Source organism: Trichomycterus rosablanca, chromosome 24, assembly GCF_030014385.1.
Source record: "Trichomycterus rosablanca isolate fTriRos1 chromosome 24, fTriRos1.hap1, whole genome shotgun sequence".
NCBI classification, from domain to species: Eukaryota; Metazoa; Chordata; class Actinopteri; order Siluriformes; family Trichomycteridae; genus Trichomycterus; species Trichomycterus rosablanca.
Window position 1 is genome coordinate 9,814,190 of NC_086011.1, and position 19,513 is coordinate 9,833,702.

The window sequence follows — 19,513 nt, forward strand, 5'->3', positions numbered from 1 at the left end:
AGTTCAAGTCTCATATAAAACAAGAATTGCCAAAAATCAAATCAAAATCGACTTGCAACATTTAGTTTAATCCATTTCCAAACAATTTATATAAGTATAATTAAAACAAAAGATGATATGACCTAGTGGTGAACATGGTAAATGTGAGTTGCAGGCATCAATCTATCAATCTATCAATCTATCAATCTATCTATCTATCTATCTATCTATCTATCTATCTATCTATCTATCTATCTATCTATCCATCTATCCATCCATCCATCCATCCATCCATCCATCCATCCACGTTAGGGGTCGCCGGCAGATCATGATCCGCATTTTTAATTTGGCATAGTTTTTACGCCGGATGCCCTTCCTGACACAACCCTCCCTATTTATCCGGACTTGGGACCGGCACTACAATGCACTGGTTTATGCATCCTAGCGGCTAGGTACCTATAGGACAATTCAGTGTCTCCAATTAGCCTGGCTGCATGTTTTTGGACTGTGGGAGGAAACCGGAGCACCCGGATAAAACCCACGCAGACACAGGGAGAACATGCAAACTCCACACAGAAAGGACACGGACCGCCCCACCTGGGGATCGAACCCAGGACATTCTTGCTGTGAGCCGAAAGTGCTACCCACTTAGCCGCGTGCCACCCTGGCATCAATTAAAAACATTAAAAATCTTTTTTTGTTTTTGTGTCTGTTAAATAAAGGTTTAAGCGACAAAATCAAATTACAGATTTTAGTGTTAATTGCATTTTTAGAAAGTGTCCCAACATTTCTGAGAATGGGGTTTGCATGTTACTGTCTGTTAGTTTACTGTTAGTTTTTTATGGTCTTGTTTTTTTAATGGGTCTTTGTTAGGTTCTCTGGTTTTCCTTTATCTATCAAAAATGAATAAATACAAGAATTACAAAAACTGAGGGGGAAAACGATGAAGGTAAAACACCATGCAAGTAAAAATAGGACAATTCGCGAATGCTGCATTTTTCAATTGTGGGCTCTTTTTCCCATCTTAACTTTTGAAAAATAAAATTAGTAATAATTTAGTTTTAATTATGTCAAGATAATGCTTACATGCTTTAGAGCAAAGACTTAATGATGGCTACAATTGAGCTTATATAGAATTTTAATATTTCATATTTATTTGCGAAGTGGCAGAGCAAAATGTCATTATGTGTTGGTAATGACGTGTTGCGGTAATGACAATTTTTACTTTTTTTAAGGAAAAAACTAGCTAGGCCTTGGATTTGCTAAAGCTAGTCAACAGCTAGTACAAGATGCACTTTAAATACATATAAATAATGTGTACATTTCTTTTTTTTTTTTTTTTTGGTGAAGTACTGCCATACTGATGTAAATGGTAATGACGCTGAATAAATATACTCTATGATCAGGAGGAATACATGATTAAATTACTCACATTTCCAGACATTAAAATGTTAATCTTCTCTCATGGCTGGCATGTGCTTCCTTGCCAGTCTTTGTTTCCATGGTTACAACATAAACAAGTGTTACCTTCAAATGATTCCCTACAGAAACAATACACTGTTGCTGTAATGACGATAATGCTGGGGACAGTAATATATTGCTCAAAAATATGCATAGGTTCTACAAATATGAAAAAAAAAACATTTTGTTTCTTTTGAAGTTATTATAAAACTGATATTGTGATTTTTATAATGAATTGATCACTTAAAAAACGGAAATCATAATTATTTTGGTATGTAATTTTTTTTAGTGATGCAATGAATGATCTTTTTAATACCTAAAATATTTGTTTTGTAATAAAGTATTTTTTACACAAATTTATAACCTAGGGACGTAAAAGTTCCCCTAATTGAAGAATCACCCTTATACACGTTTGGTTCCAAATTAGCTTAAAATAAAATTAATAAAATTAACAATGTTGACTTGTTTTGTAGATAAAACATTTAAACAAAAAACCTCCCAAATCCTGCGTACAACACGAACACGCTATAGAAATCGTAGAAATAGTGTTTGTGCTTGTAGGGCACTACGGAGTTAGTACAGAGTGATTTGAACACAGCCCGTGTGTCATATTGCGGATTTGAGGGATTTCGGTTCACTTCCACTCCGCACAGCCAATAGTGAGGGAGTGGGGATGAATAGTAGTTACCCTCTTTCCACGAAAAAAGGCGGGGTAAAAGGCTGGAAAAAAAACTCATAGATTGTGCATGCTAGTTCTTTTGAGAGTTTTGGGGGAACCGGAGTGGAAGATGTGCTAAAGGAATGGAAAACGTTTATCAAGGTAACGGTGTGTTCACATTCACTTTGTATTGATAAAGTAGCGTTCAAGAGCGCTTGTATTTTGCGGTGGTAGAAAGTTTGGTGGGGGGTGAATAAACGTGAGAACATTAGTGGTCGCATGAAGCTTTCCTGCGTGAGATCCATCTGGTCGATGCATTACTGAGAAACTACACAAATGCACAGAATTGAAAGATTAATCGATTGCATTAGTCGTATTTAATTCATTAAGAACATCTGCTGATGGGAAAACAAACCACCAAACAACAAACTACTCGATTAGATCGGGGTCGTCGCGGTTCTTGGGTTAAATCCCGAAGTTACGGTTATTAATCCCCCATTTTTTGCGTTTACTTCTATACCTGCAGGGTTGAATTCTGGTTTTATTTCCATTAGACTGCAGGAAATTGAATAGATATGTACATTTTGGGCAGAATCTGGGTGCTCCAGATAGTAATAGTGCAGCAAACATCTGGAAACCTGGGTTTGATCCTTGTCTCTTTTCTCCTCTTTGTTTGGCATGTTTTCAGCCTGGGATTCATTCATTCATTTTTTCATTTATACTTACCACTTTATCCATCACACAACATGCCAAACCTATGGGGAATGTACATCAACCAATCCACCTTCTGCATGCTTTTGAGAAGAAGCAGGACAATCTAGTGCAGATCCATATGAAGACTCACACACCATGGCAAGGCTCAAACTCATTTACTTACACCTAGGATCAGTTTACAATAGGTAGTCCATCCTCTTCATGATTTTGAAGACTGGGATGAAATTAAAGTACCCGGAGAGGACAAACAGGGACAAATGGTCAAACTTAATGGGATACAAGGCTCAAACCGAGGCCCCCAGGATCCATGTTGTCGATCTGCACTGTTCTAGTATAAGTACAGTTTAAGCAACTGAGGGTTAAGGGCCCAACAGTGGTAACCTGGCAATGGTGGGGTTTGAACCAGCAACCTCCTGCTTAATAGTCCAGTACCCTAACCACTAGGCTACATCTACCCTAGTATACCTCCCTTATGAATACATGCCAGTAGGTAGTTTGTAAAGCCCTGCTATGTATACGATATGTATTCAATTTAATAATATAAACCTGGCAATGGTGGGGTTTGAACCAGCAACCTCCTGCTTACTAGTCCAGTACCCTAACCACTAGGCTACAACTGCCCTAGTTTACCACACTTGTGAAGCCCTGCTATGTATATGATTTAATAATATAAACCTGGCAGTGGTGGGGTTTGAACCAGCAACCTCCTGCTTACTAGTCCGGTACCTTAACCACTAGGCTATAACTGTCCTAGTTTACCACACTTGTGAATACATGCCAGTAGGTAGTTTGTACATCGTATACATAGTAGTTTGTACATCGTATACGATATGTATTCAATTTAATAATATAAAACCTGTCAGTGGTGGGGTTTGAACCAGCGACCTCCTGCTTACTAGTCCAGTACCTTAACCACTAGGCTATAACTGCCCTAGTATACCACCCTTGTGAATACATGCCAGTAGGTAGTTGGTGGGGAGAAAAAAAAATTAAGTATATAAATAAACAAAGTATCCTCGTGTAAATCAATTTGGCTGGAAAATTCCGAACCTGGCAACCCTGTAGTGACTTCAACCATGCAAGGTGAATAGAGCCAGCGCCCTCTGCTGTTTAAAGTCATGTTTTGGTTACATTCATGACGGGAACGGTAGTTACTCATTACACAAGATTATATCGAACACAGTCCTGGACAATTTTGTATCTCCAGTTCACCTCACTTGCACGTCTTTGGACTGTGGGAGGAAACCGGATCCCCGCAGGAAACCCACACGGACATGGGGAGAACATGCAAACTCCACACAGAAAGGACCCGGACCGCCCCACCCGGAGTTCGAACCCAGGACCTTCTTGCTGTGAGGCGACAGCCCTGTCAACCCATCAGTGTTTCAGAAAACAACAAACTGTTGATTTTTATTTATATGTAAATTTTCAGCATTTAGCAGACGCCCTTGTACAGAGCGACGTAAAGAAGATCGAGTTAACATTTTGAATTGGGGGAAAAAAGTGGGGGAAAAAAAAAAAAAAAAAAAGAGAAGAGAAGAATATAAATAAAGTATCCTCACATAAATAAATTTGGCTGCAAAATTCCGAACCTGGCAACCCTGTAGTGACGTCAACCAGGCGAGGCGAATAGCGCCAGTGCCCTCTGCTGTTTAAAGTGAATATCCATTCATTATACTTGTTTGTTTTGTTTTGTTTATTGGGATTTTAACGACAGGATGACAGGAAGGGTAGTTACTCATTACACAAGGTTCTTTAGTTCACAAGGTTATATCGAACACAGTCCTGGACAGTTTTGTATCTCCAATTCACCGGAGCTCCCGGAGGCAACCCACGGGGAGAACATGCAAACTCCACACAGAAAGGACCCGGACCGCCCCACCCGGGGATCGAACCCAGGACCTCCTTGCTCTGAGGTGACAGTGCTAGTAGCCACCGTGCCTCCCCATTATACATGTAAACCGATTTGAATCGTTACACATGTGAATCGATTTGTAACTGTCTTGCGGTGCATCGTTACATCCCTACTAGAATGTTATTGGAATGGAATTGTATAGTTTATTGTATTGTAACCACATTTATCCTTTCAGGCTGCATTAAACCTTTATTATATATGTTTTTTTTTTACTACAGGTCGCAGGAATGTCACTCAGTAAACCAGATGTAAACCAGATCAATCCTGCAGTTCTCTGATACTACTGATTCTTAACCTGCTTTAGTGTTCTATCGCTGCTCTAAGGCTTCTCCATTCAAACACTGGATTTGGCGCAGGTGCTAAACCAGGCGCAAAGAATACCCCCGGGGCAGAAAGGAGGCAAAACGGAAAGTTTGGGATTGGAACACGTGGTCTGATTGGAACCCTGTTTTTTTTCGCTCGGATACACGCGTTGAGACGCTCGGATCGAGAGGCAGGAAGGAAACAGCGCTCGGTGCGCATAATGCGCGGAGTACCAGCGTTTATATGAAACAATACAAGCCGCTTAACAACTGCGCACGTTTTTATTCCCTCTGTCTCTGTCTCTGGATATCGCGATTGCATTGTTTTTGGTTTGATTGATACCTAAACGAGGACGGGTTTTGTGGCGTTATAAGCGATCATGACATCTCCGGCGAAATTCCGCAAAGACAAGGAGATTATAGCTGAATACGAGACGCAAGTTAAAGGTAAGTGGATCGGGTTTGCCATTCATTCATTCATGCATGCTACTGTGTTTTTTGTGGCTATTTTGTTGCCAGGTGTATTAATTTGCAACGATATTTGCTAGATTAAAGCAGATCCGACCATGGATTGCACAACAACCCCGTTTAAGCGCATGCAGTGAGTGTATTGGCGCATTCTGAACCCGCCGGTGCATTGAACCTGGTATCCTGGATCCTGGATGCACCAATAGAAGTGAAAGCACTTGGTAACAGGGTACATATCAGGTACAGATCAAGACATACGACAGATCACACATTTATGATGGAGCAATTTAGTCTTATCCAAATGCGCATTTATATTCCATGCGCAAAGGCAATTTGCCAGCCAGCATGTGGTTGATGCAGGGCGTTTTCTTTCTTTTTTACCTCCTCACCTCCTCACACTACAATGTAGTATCTCTACAGTCCTGTCGATTCTCTCCCAGTTCCTTTTACAGTTTATCTTTCACACAGCAATTCGATACACCGATCTGATTGTCTGTATTGTCTCCACTCTGCTCACCTTTGTCATTCAGTGCCATCCAGGCGCACCAAGGTTTGTAACAACCCAGATGATCGAACACTCATGATCTCCATACATCATTTGTCTTTTTTTTTTTTTTTTTTTTTTTTTTTTTAGATTTGTACACAATTTCTTTGTCTAAAAAAGCACATCCTGATCACCTTTGGTGTATTTTTGCAGTTGGAATAGCTTATAATAGAATACAATGCAAAACAATACAATGCAGGACCTCCTATTCTGTTTGAAGCCATCCAGATGTGTTCGCCTCCTCTCGCATCCGATTCACAATTCAATTCTGGATACAGTTCCACTATCAAAGCTCTGGAATAGCTTTAATAATAGAATACAGGGCACAACAATACAACTCAGTACCTCCTATTCTGTTTGAAACCATCCAGATGTTCGTCTTTCTCACACATCCGATTCACAATTCAATTCTGGATACAGTTCCACTATTAAAGCTCTAATACTGGCCACTGCGGTTCCATGAATGGGGTCGGGGTTGTGACCCATAAGTGGTCAGGCGTCACCCTGAAACCTGGAGCGCAAGGGCACTCTTAACAGGGCATCAAACCTATGTACATTTACATTTTCAGCATTTAGCAGACGCTTTTATCCAAAGCGACTTACATTACTGTGACAGTATACAGTCTAAGCAATTAAGGGTTAAGGGCCTTGCTCAAGGGCCCAACAGTGGCAACCTGGCAGTGGTGAGGCAACCTTGAACCGGCAACCTTCTGATTACTGGACCAGTATCTTAACCACTAGGCTACAACACGTTCAGCGTACAGGCGTAGTTCAAAACCTGGTCCTCAGGACTACCAGACTACCTGATGTTCTGCCATGCTGACTGTCAGATTCAGTATTGATCAAGGCCGTAATCAAATCATAAATCTGGGGGGTATTTCAGTCCTTAAAATACCCCCCCCCCCACTCATATTGATGTAAAAATTATAATATATATTTGCTCACTAGCTTTGCATAATGTCAAGATCCATCCGTGTTCCCATAAATTGTTGATATTGCAGTAACCCCCCCTTTATTTCTGATAGAGTCACCCCCCTCCATCCATGGTACTGATCTAAATAAGCATCGACTACTGCTCATGCTGAGTTAACCTTTCACATGCATGTAATTAGATGTCCCTGAGGTCCCAAATATATTGGGAACACTATCAACCCCTTCTTTAGAAAATTAAATCCTCACCCTGTGAGGTACAGACGTGCAGAGCCGACAGTTCACAGGTCAGTTCTTCACTTTTCAAGGTGTGGATGAGGAGTAATAAAATATTATAGGTTCACGCCTCCTGCTCCCTACAATTCAGTGGGGTCCAGTGGGAATGCAACATGGTTATAGGTTACTGCTTTCATACAGTACAGGGTCAGCGAAAAATTGGTGTGGTGGCACCCCAGTGGCCTCCATAGTGCCCTGACCTCAATCCCACTGAACACCTTTGGATCGAATTGGAACTTTGATTGTGGGCCAGACCTCGTCCAACGCTGAAGCATTTGAGACGTCAGGCACTGATATTGGACAAGGACACCCATATGATTGATAGGGTTGAGGTTGAGCCCATGGTCAGGAATTCATCACTGATTGATTTTTGTTGGGTGTCTAGTAGGTTCACGGACTGAAACGAGCCTCTACTGGTCAAGTTTGACGTTCCAGTTCCATCCTAAAGTTGTTTAAATGAGGTTGAGGTCAGGGTTCTGTGCAGGTCACTGGAGTAACTTCACATACACTCATAGATACATCTATGTGATGCACCTAGACACATCATCAGTGATAGTACCTGGGGTCATAGGGTGTTTCGGGTCTTTCAACTACAGACACCCTCCTCCACAACCTCCTCAAGATGAAGAAACTTGCACTGCTGTGTCTGATCCACTCATACCAGCACAACACACACTAACACACCACCACCATCAGTGTCACTGCAGTGCTGAGAATGATCCACCACCGAAATAATACCTGCTCTGTAGTGGTCCAGGGAGGTTCCTGACAAAGCATGCTAAGAAACAGATGGACTACAGTCAGTAATTGTAGAACTACAAAGTGCTTCTATATGTTAAGTGGAGCTGATAAAATAAACAATTGATTGCAAAATAAACCACTGACTCAAATATCATGAATCGGACGAGAACGGGAAGCGGTACTCGTACACAGACTGGCAGCATGTGGAGGCACTCGGAAGACGTGAGTAGAGTAAATAAAACAAGGCGGGAAGACGTGGAAAGGCGGATGCAGGCGCTCGATTGTAACTTGGTTTTGCAGCGTTTGCAGTCGCAATAATGAAGCTAATCAGAGAGTCAAGGTGTCGACTGATGAATTAGAAGGAAACTGGCTTGCCATGCTGGGGCTTGCTGCAGTGGGTTGATATTAGCTCGACACAGACTAAGCTATTTTTTCGACTATGACTTACCTCAGGGTCCAGTCTGTGGCCATGAAATGTCAAACCAATCTCAATCTCACTTATACCTCAGCCATGTGATTGATGGCCTTCCCAGTGTATTGATTTCTGGGAGGATTTGCCTTGCAAAAGCTGGTTACTAACTAGCAACCAAAGTTAGCGTGAAATCCTCGCCAATAAATTTGATCTTGGATCTCTTGACTAACTCGGGGTACTCTACATGGCCTGAAATACTATATGTGGGCACCCGCATATCATTAACTGGGCTTTTCGGTTGAGTTGTGTGCACCACCGCTGCTAAAATATTTACGTTCGCCCAACATGTTCAAAAGCTAACACGCTTTCAAAGCTATTGAGGGTTAAGGGGTTTGTTTAAGTACACAACAGTGGTAGATTACCAGTGGTCGACCCTAAACCTCCAACCTTACCATCTGTAGTCCAGCTCTATCTATTTATCTAGCATGGTTTCCCCTTGATTTTAAGAATATTAATTTATGGAATCAAGGGCATTCAACAGTGAGTGTAGAAACAAGGCCGATCAGTGTATACAAACACTAACATGCATATAAATCAGTATAAATATACACCTGACACTTGGATAAATACATGATATGCTTCAATACCTTGACAACAGTGTAAAGAAGACCCTTCCTAGTGTAAGCGTAAGGTCATTAAGGTATAGTTTTAGTGTACAGAAGTTCCAGTAACCTACACAGAGCTTTAACTTCAACCCTTTTCTACACTTTTGAGTTACCCAAAGCTGCAAAGATGGACCAACTCCATAAAATGCTCCAACAAACTCATGATCATACAGTATATATCTTTAAGTAAACCCAGTGAGAACTCATGGCATCCGTCCTATTACAATAAAGCAGATAGGACTGTCCCGTATACTTTTTATTAAGTGTAGACCTTGGGATTCATTTGGAGCCCAGCCTAGTCTGGGTCTTTTGAAACCGAAGCAGAAATCAAAACCAGTTGACCAGACATGCCTGACAGGGCAGTCGTCTGGAGAGTGAGACACGTCTGGCTCTGATTTTCTCAACTGCTGGCTGTATATTATAGTATAGTAACTTATCTTGGCCCAATTCAGTCAGATAAATCATATTGCTCTAATCACTGGAAAATAATGGCACCCTCAGGGTTGTTGGAAAGACTTAAAGAAAGTGGATATAAAATGAGGGACTCGTAAAGTAGTGGGGACTATAAAATATGAATGACTGCAGACTGCTATGGAGGTAGGATAAAAAAAATGAGATTAATGAAAAGTAATACAACCACACTAATTCTGTTAGGCTGTTGTCTCACAATTTGATGTATGTACTGAATTACAATCGTATTTTTTTGAGTATTTGGGTTTTGTCTACACCTACTGTCTGAATGGAGGTTCTCCTGGAAGCTACTATGTCGACACAAGGTGCCACTGGTAACAGCAGGACCTAAGTGCCTGGGGTTCGAATTCCAAGCTGGGCTCACAAATACAGAGGGTACATGGTGTTACATGAGCTAAGACTTTGCGGGGACACCTATTAGTTATTAGTGCACCCTTAGTGCTGGTCCCAAGCCCTGATAAATAGGAGGGTTGCACCAAGAAGGGGGAGGGGGCAACTTAAAAACGGCCTCTTAACAGGGAAATCCTACTGGTTTAATTTGGATTTAGAATCGTGATGTCATAATATCGTTGCGCACACAATCAACAATAATAAAGTTCTAGTTTTAAAATGAGATTACTCTAGTATTAGGTATAGATTAATCAACAGACACACTGAAATGTCACATACTGCCTTCCCTTCAATAGACTGCCTGTCTTGGGTTCCACCTTGTGTCTAGTGTTTTCAAACTAGGCTCTGGACCTACTGCATCGCTGACCAAAATGAAGCCTTTATAGATAAATAAGTAAATTAATTTTCCAAGGACGCCATTGGTGGTGTGCTTATTTAAACTTAATAGGAGGATATCGATATGCAAAACATAGAAACATCCATGGCTTTTCAGCAGTAATGTGATTTAAGAGGAGGTTGGTACCATGATCACCAGATGTCCCGTTTTCCGCATCGCTGTCTAAAGTCTGGACTAATATATTGACCAGTCAGTAACCGATTTGGCCCCAACAGAAATCAAGCAACCATCAACCATCTGTCAGTGTGTTTTAGAGGTTTGGCAAGAAAATTAAGTATTACTGACATGACAGTAGGTCTATCATTCTGGGTGTAGGTTCGAATCTTGACCATTTCTAAACATTGTACTGCCATAACGTTAAAACCACCTCCTTGTTTCTACACTCACTCCATTTTATCAGCTCCATTTACCATACAGAAGCACTTTGTAGTTCTACTATTACTGACTGTAGTTCATCTGTTTCTCTGCATGCTTTGTTAGCCCCCTTTCATGCTGTTCTTCAATGGTCAGGACCACTACAGGACAATGTCTTGTCCAGCAGTGACAACCTCACTGTCACTACTGGACTGCGAATAATCCACCAACCAAATATATCCAGCCAACAGCTCCCCGTGGGCAGAGTCCTGTGACCACTGATAAAGGTCTAGAAGATGACCAACTCAAACAGCAGCAATAGATGAGCGATCGTCTCTGACTTTACATCTACAAGGTGAACCAACTAGGTAGGAGTGTCTAATAGAGTGGACAGTGAGTGGACACGGTATTTAAAAACTCCAGCAGCACTGCTGTGTCTGATCCACTCATACCAGCACAACACACACTAACACACCACCAGTATCACTGCAGTGCTGAGAACCATCCACCACCTTAATAATACCTGCTCTGTGGTGGTCCTGTTGGGGCCATGACTATTGAAGAACAGTATGAAAGGGGGCTAACAAAGTATGCAGAGAAACAGATGGACTACAGTCAGTTATTGTAGAACTACAACGTGCTTCTATATGGTAAATGGAGCTGATAAAATGGACAGTGAGTGTAGAAACGAGATGGTTTTTAATGTTATATGTATACTGGTATATGACACTAGATGGCCATACGTATGCAGACACCATTTCAATTTTGTGGCAACAGTTTGGGGAACTGTTTCCCAGCTTGATTCGAATCCAGTGGCCCTCACAGATGTTTGGTGTAAGTTTGAATTCAAATAAAGAGAAGTGAAAGTGCCAGTAATGTAGAACAGTAAGATAAACATCAAATCTGTGAGAACGGCTGGCTCGGCATTTAGAATGTAAATTTTAAACAAAGTTGGCGACAAACAGTTCGTTACAGGGATGCAGCCAGTGTCAACGCTAGTCAAGGCAGCACTAGTGTATCATGTTCAGTTAGGATAAACAAAATATCCAAAAAATTTTGTTTATTTAATCACTCCCCAATAGCATTACAGGTCAATCATGAACATCCTTGGTTAGGTGTCCACATACTTTTGTCCATTGGCATTGGCAGTGTGTCAGTTAATGGTAGAACCAAATACAATCTCGTCTAAAAGTGGTGTTGACTTTGGGGCATGGAGTCGATGCAGGAGTAGTAATTTCACACTCTTCCAGTCTCACACCCTTGAAGACGGCACCAACACCATTTTTAAATCTCCCCACTGCAATAACAGGGTAATCACCACCGAGCTCATTAAAGACATGAAGAAAAGTAGACCTCGCTTCAGCCGAAGGGATTCGGGTCACGTTCAGGTAGGCATCGTTGGCGCTCTTGCACCCTCCCTTTTTGCGGTGGTTGCAGCATGGTTTTATGTCCCTAGCAGCTGTTGATAAGGACATCGAGAGCAAGCGAGAGATCCAAGATCGTTCCGTTGTTGTTGTCCATGCATCGCCGCGCTAGATTGACTAGTACATCATGCATGTCCTGAGCAGCCTGGTCTCGAATACATCGTATCGAGTCTCAGCTCTGCCTGCCGGCTGGGCTGAGCAGCCACATGAACAACGATCGGCCTGTTGTTCAGATAGGGGTGGGATATTAAAAAGCCGGATAGGGACTCTCTCATAACTAATGCAATTACGACCTCTGCCGGCTGATTGATGGCGCCTGCACAGAGACGGGAATAGAGTGCTGTCAGGGTGTGTCTCTCCGTACACAGAGCTGATCCGCATTGCACTCATCAAAGTGTAGGTGACAAAATGCATGTCGTGTCGGAGGGGGTGTGGGTTAGCTTCGTTCTCCTCAATCAGAGTGGGGATCGGCATTGGTGGAGAGGAAGCATGACGCAATCAGGCAACTGGACACACTTTGAAGGGAGAAAAAGGGGAGAAAATACATAAACACCGATCAACCATAACATTAAAACCACCTCCTTCTTTCTATACTCACTGTCCATTTTATCAGCTCCACTTACCATATAGGAGCACTTTGTAGTTCTACAATTACTGACTGTAGTCCATCTGTTTCTCTACATGCTTTTTTAGCCTGCTTTCACCCTGTTCTTTAATGGTCAGGACCCCCACAGGACCGTGTCCACTCACTGTCCACTCTATTAGACACTCCTACCTAGTTGGTCCACCTTGTAGATGTAAAGTCTGTTGCTGCTGTTTGAGTTGGTCATCTTCTAGACCTTCATCAGTGGTCAGTAGGCAGGACGCTGCCTTATGGAGTGCTGTTGGCTGAATATATTTGGTTGGTGGACTATTCTCAGTCCAGCAGTGACTAAAGTAAAAAGTACTAACATCCACTCATACCAGCACCATGTCAGTGTCACTGCAGTGCTGAGAATGATCCACCACCCAAATAAATCTCAGTCCAGCAGTGACAGTGAGGTCAAAACTCCAGCAGCACTGCTGTGTCTGATCCACTCATACCAGCACAACACACACTAACGCACCACCACCACCATGTCAGTGTCAGTGCAATGTTCAAAATGATCCACCACCCATATAATACCTGCTCTGTAGTGGTCCTGTGGGGGTGCTGACCATTGAAGAACAGCATGAAAGGGGGCTAACAAAGCATGCAGAGAAACAGGTGGACTACAGTTAGTAATTGTAGAACTACAAAGTGCTTTTACATGGTAAGTGGAGCTGATAAAATGAACAGTGAGTTTAGAAACAAGGAGGTGGTTTGCAAAAGGCAAATGCAAAAGCAACATAACACCGCCTCGCATCAAGCGGTTATTTGGAGGTCATGAAGTGGTCACAGTGTGCTTAATTGGAAAAGCTTTAAAACTTTCCCGCTCCCAGACCCGTCATCAATCATCTTGGGTCAACAATCAGGCAGCCATTTGGGTTTATGGCCCTCCGTCGGCCTTTGTTTACTCACACCCCACAGCCACAGGAGCTAATCGTTAAGTTCCCACTAATCTCTTCTTGTCGGATTTAATACAGCCTAATGGCCGAGCCAGAATTAGTCCGGCCCCGCATCGATTGTCATTGCAGAGGCAAGCCAAGCCTTAATGAGAGTGGTTGCTGCAGTGCTGGAAGGAGACATACTGTACGTGCGTGTAATTTAGGTAAAAACGCTGACCTGGTGTAAAGCAGTATTCCCAAAGAAGGATGTTTGCTTAAGGCTGAGAGGAAGGACGGGAGACTGTGATGGTCACACGTGTATTGTTGCTATTGTTCATCTCCAGAGTTGGAAACTTTACTCCCAGCAGCTGTACTTCCTTTCTAAAAGCTAGCTTGGAGGGCGGTGGACTCGAGCACATTGCCTGCCTTGACATTTCAGTTCCTTGGAAAAATAAACAAAAGCCTTGGCTGTGAGAATACACCTGATGGTAAAAAGCTTTACTGTTCTACTGCTTCATCCCTGCCCTGGTTGAGGTGGGCTTAAGACTATCACACTCCCCCTCTGAAGGGTACAGTAGTCAACCACTTCTTTTCACCTGCCAGAAATGAGCCTCCACAAGAACCTTGTTTCTATATGGTGTTGTTTCTACCATATAGAAGCACTTTGTAGTTCTACAATTACTGACTGTAGTCAATCTGTTTCTCTGCATACTTTCACCCTGTTATTTAATGGTCAGGACCCCCACAGGACCACCACAGTGTAGGTATTATTTAGGTGGTGGATCATTCTCAGCACTGCAGTGACACTGACATGGTGGTGGTGTGTTAGTGTGTGTTGTGCTGGTATGAGTGGATCTTTTTAAATACCGTGTCCACTCACTGTCCACTCTATTAGACACTCCTACCTAGTTGGTCCAGCTTGTAGATGTAAAGTCAGAGACGATCGCTCATCTATTGCTGCTGTTTGAGTTGGTCATCTTTGAGACCTTCATCAGTGGTCACAGGATGCTGCCCATGTGGTCGCTGTTGGCTGGATATATTTGGTTGGTGGACTATTCTCAGTCCAGCAGTGACTAAAGTAAAAAGTACTAACATCCACTCATACCAGCACCATGTCAGTGTCACTGCAGTGCTGAGAATGATCCACCACCCAAATAATACCTGCTCTGTAGTCGTCCTGTTGGGGCCATGACCATTGAATAAGAGCATGAAAGCGGGCTAACAAAGCATGCAGAGAAACAGGTGGATGACAGTCAGTAATTGTAGAATGACAAAGTGCTTCTATGTAATAAATTGGGCAGTGAGTGTAGAAACAAGGAGGTGGTTTTAATGTTATGGCTGATATGGCTTTGCTTGAGATAAAATGCAGAAGAGAGCAAATCTACATCACGTTCCGCTACCCACATCCCTTTTCTCAAGCAAGACCGCTATGCTACGTCAGCACACTTTAACGTGAAAGTAAATGTAATGCTAATTAAACAAAGCTTTTGTTCTGTCTTAATTAATCTCATATTAATATATTCACTCAATATTCGTCAACCATACATTTAACGCTGAGTCAGAGGAAACAGTGACAAGAGATGCTGAGACAAGAATATAATGGTCAGAAATGCATGAAGTCTCCACCATCTGCGATATTCATGTTTCTTGTGTAAAACCCTGGCGCAGCAACGTCTCTCAACGACTCTGCATTTTAATTAAGCCCGGGGATGATTAATGCTCAAAGACATGTGTGCTCCTTCATATCTTATCTCGGTGATAGACAGCGCGTGGTGTAATAATAAGATTCTGCAGTCGACGGCTGCCAGATTCTTCACAGTCTCACTTCCTAGCAGTCTTGAGGCAAGGCAAGGTAAAGTCATCAAACCCTTGGTCGGCTGCCTGCCAGTGAGGCTGGGGGAGGGGCGGGTTGAGATCGTCGAACGGAAAATAATTTCCATCTCTCTTCTGCATCTCCCGTCTCAGCTTGGGGTACGTATGTATGGAGTAGACGTGTCCTTGGCTTTTGCCAAGGGCGCGGATTGATTGGGAGGCTGGAAAGCTAATTCTCAGTGGTTGCATAGGCCGCTTTGCAGTGGTAGCTCAAGAATTTAAGAAGAACCCTCAAAGGAAATGCATTTGGCTTGCATTCGACTGTAGGAATTTGACGTTTATAATAGTATATGCTTGCGTTTTTTGACACATAGCCCTCCTGTCCTTTCTGCTTGCTTATTTTGGTTCTGGTTTATGACACCCATAGCTGAAGATCAGTTTTGACTATACCTTTGTAGAGTGTGCTACATTGGCAGACTTTAACACTGGTGCTGTGACTATGTTTTTATGCATTGCTGTGTCCTAAATCACATACTACATGACAAACTGCTCTACTGAACAGCAAGACAAATCAATATACCACTAATAAGATGTACATTATCCATTTTATCAGCTCCACTTACCATATAGAAGAACTTGACTGTAGTCCATCTGTTTCTCTGCATGCTACGTTAACCCCCTTTCATGCTGTTCTTTAATGGTCAGGACCCCCACAGGACCACCACAGAGCAGGTATTATTTGGGTGCTGGATCATTCTTAGCACTGCAGTGACAATGACATGGTGGTGGTGTGTTAGTGTGTGTTGTGCTGGTATGAGTGCACCAGGCACAGCAGCGCTGCTGGAGTTTTTAAAATCCCGTGTCCACTTACTGTCCACTCTATTAGACACTCCTACCTAGTTGGTCCACCTTGTAGATGTAAAGTCAGAGACGATCGCTCATCTATTGCTGCTGTTTGAGTTGGTCATCTTCTAGATCTTCATCAGTGCATACAGCTGCTGCCTACGTGTCAGAGGGGGTGTGGGTTAGCTTCGTTCTCCTCAATCAGAGCGGGGATCGGCGCTGACGCAATCGGGCAACTGGACACGTTTTAAAGGGAGAAAAAGGGGAGAAAATGCATAAACTTATATATATATTTATATATTTATATCTGACAGAAGTCAGAGAGAGGATTACTCATCTATTGCTGCTGTTTGAGTTGGTCATCTTCTAGACCGTCATCAGTGGTCACAGGACGCTACCCATGTGGCGCTGTTGGCTGGATGTTTTTGGTTGATGGACTATGATCAGTCCAGCAGTGACAATGAGGTGTTTAACATCGACAATGAGGTGTTTAACATCCAGTCATACCAGCACAACACACACTAACACACCACCACCATGTCAGTGTCACTGCAGTGCTGAGAATGATCCACCACCCAAATAATACCTGCTCTGTAGTGGTCCTGGGTCCTGACCATTGAAGAACAGCATGAAAGGGGTTTAACAAAGCATGCAGAGAAACTGATGGACTACAGTCAGTGCTTCTATATGGTACAGTGAGTGTAGAAACAAGGAGGTGGTTTTAATGTTATGACTGATCGGTGGAAGAGCAACCAATGAGTTACAATAGAGCCAGTAATTTGAAAGCCACAAATAAAGGATTTCTGCCTGTTTGTCAGAACGCTGGAGTCGTTGTTCTCATTTGGATGGTTTCTAGTGGAGTCATTGTTTAGAGAATTAAATTTTTTTTATACTATTAAGCCCAAGCCAGACAGCCTTTTTGTAAAGGCTTTGCATGAAAATGCAGTAGGGCGACTGGGCTTATGTCTGAACCTGTCTTACAAGGAAAAGTGTCGACTGGTTAGAGAGACTTGCGAACTGCAAACTGTCCTTTCACAGCTTTGTCGGAACATGCCGTACATGTCTATTGTTTGGTAGACAAAAACTAAATGTGCACCTTTGCTCTTTAATAAGGCCTTTTTCTCTACCGCAGCCTCCTTGTTTGATAGACGACTAAGAAATCTATTGTTGTAATGAGCGATTAATGCTTTAGGGGTTCGAAGTTTATGTTAGCCAAGGATAATCCGAAATACTGACGATTCTAATGCCAGGCTTTGAAAGTAGTAAAATGCAGTACAGATGTTCCTCCATTTAGCAGATAGTCTTCATGGATTACAGGGTATACTTATTTTTTGTGAGTTAATTCACCATATTATAGTCTTGATAGTCTGTTATCCATAACAATGCCACAGATAGAATACAACTGCTTCGTCGCAACCCGATCTCAAGATCTACCAAGTTTTCAAACGTTCAAACCAAAGGCGTTAACCCTAAGCCAAAACAACATTATTGAAATGCATCTCTGAACGGTTTTGCTGGTATTTGCATTTTGCCCGTGGCCACATTCCTGTTCTTTAGAGTTGAAGAGTTATGCAAATTGACTGGGGTTCTGAGCTGTGTTTTTAAACCTATACCTTTTATAACCTTTATAAGTTATGGTGACCTTTCTAAGGGGGGAGGCTAAAGGTGAGAACCTAGTCAAATGAATTTACATACGTTTGTCTTGTTCTCGATGTGTCTGTATAGGTTTGATTTCCCTTAACCCCCCCAAAAACATGTCCCAGGAGCCGCTCAGGTGGCGCAGCGGTAAAAAGACACGCTGCAACCAGAGCTGGATTCTGAGTACCTCGTATTGAATCCAGCTCTGCCTCACTGGTTCAAGGCTGAGTGGCTGTATGAGCACGATTGGCCGGTTTTTCAGTTGGGGGGGTGGGACAAAGAACCGGATGTGGGTCTCTCTCTGTCAGAATGCGATTACGACCTCTGCCGGCTGATTAGAGGCGCCTGAACAGAGATCAATGCCAAACTCATCAATGTGTGGGTGGCAAAAATGCATCCGGCTGCTGCCCATGTTTCGGAGGGGATATGGGTTAGCTTCGATCTCCTCGGTCAGGGCAGGGTTCGGCATAGACAGAGAGGATTGCGCTAAAAGGGGGAGAAAAAGGGGAAAAATTAAAATAAGATTGATGCCTGTCCGTAAGTAGGGCTGGGCGGTATATCGTAAATATCGATACTGTATATTCGATTACTTTTTACACGATGTTGAAAATGACCATATTCGATATATCGAGTATGTGTAGAATACACAGGTTACCATTTGATAACATTTAAAACAGAGCACAAAAGCGCTGTGCAGAATGCTTTACTTAGCGTATGAGCGGGTGGGTCAACGGGTGAGTCAACGAGTCAGAAACGACTCTCTTTTTTTTTTACGAATGATTCATTGGAATCTTATCTATGGTAAAGATTCATTCGTCCTGCTCATTCTGTTTCATTATGGTGTCATGCTCAAATCAGTTTATTTGTTAAAGAGGTTCCGAGGTCAGGCCTTGAAAAACAGCTGTATAAACCAATCAGAGCGTCCGAATTCAGATTTTGGGCGGGATTTCAACCTCTATCTTCATTGGTTGGATTTTATATGTTCTGGAAGTATTCTGGAAACATACAAGATGGTCACCAAGAACAAAACAAGTGGATTAAATCCCTAACGGAACAACACACGGGTATAGATTTTGTCTCGATTTTAAGAAGAGAAGCTCAGGTAAGCAGCGGTTATGATCTTCTCCCGTGGGGGGGTTGATCAGGGTCGCGGTTCTGTGGTTTTCTGTGCGCTTTCATTTTGCAATGATAGCAAAGCATTATCAAATATTATGATGTTCATTTATTTGAAGTAAAACGTACAACATAAATGTGATTGTGACATTCTGCTGGTTTGTTTAATATTGTCACACCTTTAGAACATCGCTGAAGTTAATGCCGCTCAGGTGGCGCAGCGGTAAAAACACATGTTGCAACCGGAGCTGGATCTCGAGTACGTCGTGTCGAATACAGCTCTGCCTTACCGACCGAGGCTGAGCAGCTATATGAATAACGATTGGCCTGTTGTTCAGATGGGCGGGACTAAGGTCGACCTCTGCTGGCTGATTAGAGGTGCCTACACGGAGATGAGGAAGGAGTGCTTTTAGGGTGCGTCTCTCCGCACGCAACGCTAGGTGGCGCCACACTCGTCAATGTGTGGGTGGCAAAATGCATGCGGCTTGCTGCTCACGTGT

At 42.7% G+C, this 19,513-nt stretch overlaps 1 protein-coding gene across 2 annotated transcripts in view; it reads left to right on the forward strand.

Annotated features, from left to right (window-relative positions):
• The first annotated feature begins 2,177 nt into the window (after positions 1 to 2,177).
• Positions 2,178 to 19,513, forward strand: part of srgap2 (SLIT-ROBO Rho GTPase activating protein 2) — a 141,714-nt gene continuing 124,378 nt past the window's right edge. For both annotated transcript variants that reach the window (XM_062987110.1, XM_062987111.1), the window contains exons 1-2: positions 2,178 to 2,260; positions 4,946 to 5,476. In XM_062987110.1, the coding sequence (XP_062843180.1) occupies positions 5,410 to 5,476 (67 nt within the window). In that variant the 5' untranslated portion in view covers positions 2,178 to 2,260; positions 4,946 to 5,409. The remainder of the gene's footprint in view (positions 2,261 to 4,945; positions 5,477 to 19,513) is intronic.